This window comes from Mastomys coucha, unplaced genomic scaffold, assembly GCF_008632895.1.
Source record: "Mastomys coucha isolate ucsf_1 unplaced genomic scaffold, UCSF_Mcou_1 pScaffold3, whole genome shotgun sequence".
In the NCBI taxonomy this organism is placed as follows: domain Eukaryota; kingdom Metazoa; phylum Chordata; class Mammalia; order Rodentia; family Muridae; genus Mastomys; species Mastomys coucha.
Window position 1 is genome coordinate 39,668,735 of NW_022196909.1, and position 7,406 is coordinate 39,676,140.

The following is a 7,406-nucleotide window of genomic DNA, read 5'->3' on the forward strand; positions in this document are numbered from 1 at the left end:
AAGCTGATGGGCAGACAGGAAGTACGACCACCACAATGCCTCCATCAAGGCACTTGCATGGCCTCTGTCTCCTCCCCGTAGTACAATGCGGCAACGGCATTCCGAGCCACCAGTCACCCGAGTCTGTGCCCCGGATGTGAATGTAGCTTCCCAGGCTGCTGTGGACTGGCTTTTTATTCAGCCTGCCTACCCCTTACCCTTATGGAACACATAAGGGATTGGGTATCTGCGAAGCAAAGCAGACCTAGGGCTTCTAACCTTACCGGGGGTGGGGGGTTGCATCCCCAACCTATAGGTGCTCTGGGCCTCTGATGACCTGGACCGCTTTGCTGGGATTCCTTTACTAACAGATTCATCGCACCCCGCCCTTCCTTCCCCTCCTGGTAAAGGCTGCAGACAACAGGAGATTACACCAGCGTGGCTTCAGAGGCTTCATGAATTATTGATCCCGCAGAAGGTGGGGTGGAGCAGCTTCTAATGAGAGTCCTGCTCAGTCATTGGGAACCGGGCCGGCTCGGGCTGCCAGCTCCAAAGGAGACCCGCTGCCTACTTGGCAAAGCTACCCTACCGAGATTCCCTGCTGCCTACTCTAGGCCAGGGGTTTGTAAGCTTGCAGGAGGTCCACCAGTCAGCCACTGTTCAGCACAGCGGGAGCAAACAGAGCAAGAGAATTGACGCGCCCGTCGCTTCTATCTCCCGGAAGATCACATGACAGATAACAGATGGGTAACACAGCCACATCCCACTTAAAAGAGAGAGAGAGCCTTCTCCAGCCTCCAGCTGGGGTGGAGATAGGGAGATGATTGGGTAGAGTAGGAGCAAAAAGAAAAAAAAAAAAGTTTTCTTTTTTCTTCACTGTTCTGGTCCTTCGTTCGAGGGCAATGGTTCCCGCCCTTCCTAATGCTATGACCCTTGAATACAGTTCCGCATGCTGTGGTGATCGCCGAAGCATAAAATTATTTGATTGCTACTTCGTACCTGCAATTTTGCTACTGTGGTGAATGTCATAATGTAAAACAGCAGATATGCGGGATGTATTTTCATGGTTACAAATTGACTCACAGGGGTCCCAACCCACACGTTGAGAACCACCGCTCTAGGGCCTTGCAGATGCTAGGAGGCCATCTACCATTGAACCCCGTCTGCCTGCCTGCTTGCCTGCCTGCCTGCCTGCCTTGGTTTAATTCCCAGCACCAAAGAAACCAAGCCTAGTGATGCACACATTTTTTGAAACCACAGGTGAGCAGTGGGTACCTGAAGCTTGCTTGCCTATCTTCTTTCACACAGGCTTCTCCGCCTGTCCTTGCAGTCAAATCCCCAGGACTGCTCTTCCTCCCTAATTTCCCACACCTAACCCATCCTGTGAGCTCCACTCCTAAAACGGACCTGCAAACTACCTACGCTCTTCCGGTCACCTTACTTCCAACCTCGTCTAGGTCAGCAGCTTCTCCTACATGGACAGCGGCCACAGACCTGTTCTTACCCCATCTAACTCTTCCACCAAAACTTATCAAGCAGGCCCCTTTCTGCTTACTGTGTGGCCTGGCCTAGCAGCCGCTGGGAGTACTTAACTCTAAATCCATTAAAGTTCAATTACACATTACGCGCTTTGATACATTGAAGCCAACATTGTAGTGCCTGGGATCCACATGGAAAAGGTGGTAGGCAGTAGGTACACAGAGAGTTAAAACACTGAGTGTGGTGGGATGTTCTGGACCCTCCGGGCTAAGACTCACTTGGTGGCTTTACTTGCCTTTAAAAGGAAGCCTAAGTCTCTTAGGGATATAGAAGCCCACCTATGATCTCACCTCCTGCTCCCCACACCAACCTCATCTCCTAACTTAGATGTTCCTCAATTAGCTACATTCCCGAAGCCTCTTTCTTGTTCTCTAGCTCATCTGCTGGAACCCTAGCCCATTGCCCTAAGTGTAGCCCCCCTAGCCCACTGTCACCTGTCTGTACTTTTGTCTCATTCTCTGCTGATTCAACTCTGCCTGCCTTCTCTCTCAGTCTGTTTCTTGTTCTCTCTCTCTCTCTCTCTCTCTCTCTCTCTCTCTCTCTCACACACACACACACACACACACACACCTCCGTGGGCTGTGCTTCTTCTGGGCCACACCCATATCATAATTTGGCCACTACTTGCCAACAAATAAATAATCTGAATGCTTGCAGAGTTAAGATCTGGCAGAAACGCACCCTGGAAGGATGAGGAGATAGATCGTAGTATGTATAGATGAGCCTTATGTCGTTCCTGACTCTGTCCTGCAGCAAAGGACAGACAATGAGAAAGCCTTATAGGAAAAGAAAGAGGAAGGGAGGGAGAGAGATTCTCTGTGCAGAAAAGGGTCAGAAGGTTAGTGTTGGCCTGGGTGGTCCTGAGGATGGAAGGCTATCCTTGGGGCCAGAAAACGCTATCTCACAGGGGAAGAAAACCACTATCTGGATGTATCCTTGTACTCCATGAGCATTTCGCTATGTCAAGAGAACAGAGCCTGCAAAACCCAACCGAGAGCTTCTGAGTTTTCAAAGCAAATTTATTTATTTATAAAATATTAAAAGCTAGCATGCTGGCGCATAAACATAGTCCCAGCCGCTCAGGCGACTGCTGCAAGAAAGTGGATCACTTGAGTCTAGAAGTATGGGCCCTTGTCTCAAAATAAATGAATGGATGAGTAAATAGAAAATATTTACAGTAGAGGGGGAGGGAGTGTGGCTCAGTGGAAAAGTGGAAGTTACAAGGTCCTGAGGGTTCCAACTCCCAGCACCCCACACACCAAAGACTCTACACAAACATTTAAAGTTGAGAGCTGGGTTGTGATCTTTGAACTAGAGAGCTACTATATGGATGGATGGCACCACCCTCCTCCACCAAAAGTGCTCCTTGCTGCTCCACACATTAAATTATATGGGCTCTGGTGAGCTTACTGGGAACTTAAGGACCCAGCCAACAAGGGAAAAAGAATTTAGTCTTTGGAAGATCCTTTTTTTTTTTTCTTTCTCCCAGATGGCCAGGAAATAGGGTTCTGGAGGCCTGAGCTTTTCTCATCTTGCTTGCCTGGCTCTCTTATTGAATGAGTCCATCAAATCAGTATGGGCGGCAGCTAGTATTGATCGTGACCCTGTGAGGTCACGGCTTCTCCCACCTCCCACCCCCCCATCCTCCACCCCCCCCACTCTCTGCGTGACTCCCTGCTCTCTGTCTGTCTCTCCTCTCAGAGGTCTGTCTCAGTCTGTCTCTGTGTCTCCCTGTTTGTCTGTCTCTCTCTGTTTGTCTCTCTTCCTTGTCTTCAACCCCCCCTTCTTTTGTATTGATAGGGATAAATCCATAGACTTGTGTCTTACCAAATAAGACCTCTGCCATTGAACCATGCCCCCCAGCGAAGATAAGATTTTTTTTTGTTGTTGTTGTTGTTTTTCGAGACAGAGTTTCTCTGTGTTTCTCTGTGTAACCGTGGCTGTCCTGGAACTCACTCTGTAGACCAGGCTGGCCTCGAACTCAGAAATCCACCTGCCTCTGCCTCCCAAGTGCTGGGATTAAAGGCATGCGCCACCACCGCCAGGCTGAAGATAAGACTTTTTAACGCTCCTTTTAAAGGTGAGTCTACGGAGGAAGAAAACATCGTTCACTTTTTGTGCTTCTGGGATGCCTGCTCTCTTTGTTTGTTTGCTTGCTTGCTTGTTTGCTTGTTTGTTTTGTTTCACTAGCTCCAAAGTCAAGTCACCAGCAAAACTCTTGCAACAATTGTGTTGTTTACTGCCAGCTGGGCAAGAGACGGGTGAGGTAGGCGGGGAAGGAGGGAACAAGAAATTAAAGAGGTCTACAGAGGGCAGCAGCGAGCTGCACAGCGCTCACAGAGTTCCTGAGCGGGGCTCCAAAGGCTCGCCAGCCCTACCAAGGTTAATACAAATTGAACCCTACTAGGTGCAGACCACAGGCTACAGATGTGGATGAAAGCGAAGGAAGGGAGATACGTCGAATGAGCGGAGGAGGAGAAATTCCTAAGTTATCACTCAGTGTACGGAGTCCGGTGACAACTGAGTGGCCATTGTTCAGCTTCATCATCCACCTCAGACCTCCAGCACCGGAGGCTCGCTGGCTAGCACACAAGCTGTTGGCATGGGTGACCTACCCTAGTTGGTTTCTCAATAGTTTGGGCCCTACTGGTGCGGTCAGCACCGAGGTTGGTAGGTGCAGAAAAGAGGAAGCAAGCATTTATTTCTGTTCCAGGCGTGAAGAACTAGCCAGAGCCTCCGCGGCGAAGGGATCGCTCGGAATCACCCGGTCTGGGGGAGGGCGCCTCTGTGTCCAGGAGGGGGAATGGATCAGCCGTCCGGGTCGGATTCAAGGACCCAAGGCTCTTCCCGCGGCGCGGCCCCTTTAAGAGGCGCGGCCAGCCCCGTCAGCCGCTCGGCGGCCACCGCCCCCCGGGTCCTCCCCTTCCTGCAGCGCTGAGTGCGAGCCGAGGTGGGAGTGCGGCGAGAGCTGTGCCGTGCCGAGCGGAGCGCCTGCCCGGAAAGCTGCGGGGCGGCGCGGGAAACCGGAGGCGAGGAGTCCGCGGGGCTGCGGCCGTGGGCCCGCGGGGCGGCCCCGCTCTGCGGAGGACGGCTCCCGCCGCTGCGCGCGCCGCGGAGCCCCGCACACAATAGCGGCGTGCGCAACCCCGCGCCCTTCCCCCGCCCGCGCGCGCCCCCCGCCCGCCGCCGCCGCCGCCGCCGCCGCAGCCGCCGAGCCTCCCGCCTCACCTGCGGCCCCGGGGAGCGAGCATTGTTCGCCGCCGCAGCCGCGGGGGCCATGGGAGCCACCGGGCTCCCCGGGCCGGGCCCGGTGAGAAAGCCCCGCCGCCGCTGAGCCGGCCCTCCGGCGCGCAGGTGAGCCGGCCGCGCCATGGTGGACTCGGTGGGCTTCGCCGAGGCGTGGAGGGCGCAGTTCCCGGACTCGGAGCCGCCGCGCATGGAGCTGCGCTCGGTGGGTGACATCGAGCAGGAGCTGGAGCGCTGCAAGGCCTCCATTAGGCGCCTGGAGCAGGAGGTGAACCAGGAGCGCTTCCGCATGATCTACCTGCAGACGCTGCTGGCCAAGGAGAAGAAGAGCTACGATCGGCAGCGCTGGGGCTTCCGCCGCGCCGCGCAGCCCCCGGACGGCGCCGCCGAGCCCCGAGCGTCCGCCCCGCGCCCGCCGCCCGCGCCCGCCGACGGCGCAGACCCGGCGCCCGTCGAGGAGTCCGAGGCGCGGCCGGACGGAGAGGGGTCACCGAGTAAGGGACGGCCGGCGTCCTCCCGCAGGCCAGCGGCCGCTGCGCCGGCGGACCGGGACGACCGAGGGCCCCCCACCAGCGTGGCGGCGCTCAGATCCAACTTCGAGAAGATCCGCAAGGGACCTCCTCCCCAGCCCGGCTCTGCCGAGGGCGAGAAGCCCTTCTACGTGAACGTCGAGTTCCACCACGAGCGCGGCCTGGTGAAGGTCAACGACAAAGAGGTGTCCGACCGAATCAGTTCCCTGGGCAGCCAGGCCATGCAAATGGAGCGCAAGAAGTCGCAGCAGAGCGCGGGGCAGGGCCTGGGGGAAGCACCCAGACCCCACTACCGCGGGCGCTCCTCGGAGAGCAGCTGCGGCCTCGACGGTGACTACGAGGATGCAGAGTTGAACCCCCGCTTCCTGAAGGACAACCTAATCAATGCCAACGGCGGCAACAGGCCCCCCTGGCCGCCCCTGGAGTACCAACCCTACCAGAGCATCTACGTCGGAGGTATGATGGTGGAAGCGGAGGGCAAGAGCCCTCTGCTGCGAAGCCAGAGCACTTCGGAGCACGAGAAGCGCCTCACCTGGCCCCGCAGGTCCTACTCTCCTCGGAGCTTTGAGGATAGCGGAGGTGGCTACACCCCGGACTGCAGCTCCAATGAGAACCTCACCTCCAGCGAGGAGGACTTTTCCTCTGGCCAGTCCAGCCGCGTGTCACCAAGCCCCACCACCTACCGCATGTTCCGGGACAAGAGCCGCTCACCCTCGCAGAATTCGCAGCAGTCCTTTGACAGCAGCAGCCCCCCGACGCCGCAGTGCCAGAAGCGGCACAGGCAGTGCCAGGTTGTGGTGTCGGAGGCCACCATCGTGGGTGTCCGCAAGACCGGGCAGATCTGGCCCAGTGATGGGGACAGCACCTTTCAGGGGGAGGCAGGTGAGTGCCTTGTGTTGGGCATACTTGGACCTCTTCTGGACTCTGGAAGTAGATTGGCATGGGAGAAACGGGTACTTTTTTGGCGTGATTTCCAAATGCTTTTGTGTCTCTTTGGCCCTGCGCCTGAACTGACTCCACCCCCTTCTTCCTGAAGGCAAATGGATGGGGGTGGTGGGGATAGAAGGGAATGGCTGGTGGAGTGCCCTCTCGGTTCTAGATCTAGAGCAGGTGGGTTTTGCGGAAGTATTGGGAGAGAGATAGCCACGTGCTCTCTCCATGCTGGACAACAAAGTCAGTCATCTCTGCCACCTGGATTAGCTCCTTTGGGTGGGGCGGGCGGGGGTTGGGGGGAGGTGTGGAGGTGGTCTCCCGGCTGGTTCTCCACAACCTGCCACCTGGTTGTTCTGGTCTTGAAGCGGTAATATGACGCGGTGGGGGAATCCAAGACGTGCAAGCTGCCTCCAGGGCTTAGATGTGTCAGATTCACTTGTGAGCCCGTGAGAGCAGGTGAAAAGAGGAAGTAGAAGGTGAGTTCTGACTCAGTGGGCCACTGAAAAGCAAGAGGTCATCCCACACCATCCTGATCCATTTGGTTTGGATAGGCGTCACCCATCATTACTCACCCGTAGACCCCTCCATTAACCAACCACCACTGCGGTTTTGACTATCTTTCTTTTTCTCGTGGTGCTGGGGCTCAAACCCAGTGCCGTGCCAGTTCAAGGCATGCTTGAACCTCCGAGTTAAGTCTCCGGACTTTTCTCCTTCTTTTCTGGTCCTCCAGTGTTCTCATGCCGCCTCATTTTCTCAAGGGTGAGCAACTCAACAGGTTCTTGTTTGAGGCTCCTCATCCATGGTCTGACCCTAGCGCTGAGATAAACCATAACTTCTCTGCTGCACACATTGGATGTGTGGGGTAACGAGACGAGGTCATGGTTTCAAGACCCAGGCTGGATTTTCAGTCGGAGTAAGGTGGGAGAGGTGCCGGCAGACATAGGATTTGGGGGTGTACAGCTGTCAGGAATCTCTTGGCTTCTTTGCCTCTGTTGAGCTGCTTTGGTCTTTTGCTTCACTGACTTTTCTTTTTTTTCCCCCCTCTTGCTGATGGAGTTGCACGTGCTCCGTTTGTCAGAATCCTCTTGAAAAAGAGTGAGGCTATTTTTGGCTCCATTAAGCTGCCTTTCTGTGCCCAGCACCCTGTCCTGTTGCGCAGCCTCCCGTTGCAGATCTTCC

General features: G+C 55.8%; 1 protein-coding gene across 1 annotated transcript in view; it reads left to right on the forward strand.

Annotated features, from left to right (window-relative positions):
* Nucleotides 1–4,437: 4,437 nt before the first annotated feature.
* Nucleotides 4,438–7,406, forward strand: part of Bcr (BCR activator of RhoGEF and GTPase) — a 129,324-nt gene continuing 126,355 nt past the window's right edge. The window contains exon 1 of the mRNA XM_031348559.1: nucleotides 4,438–6,176. Coding sequence (XP_031204419.1) covers nucleotides 4,889–6,176 — 1,288 coding nt within the window. The 5' untranslated portion in view covers nucleotides 4,438–4,888. The remainder of the gene's footprint in view (nucleotides 6,177–7,406) is intronic.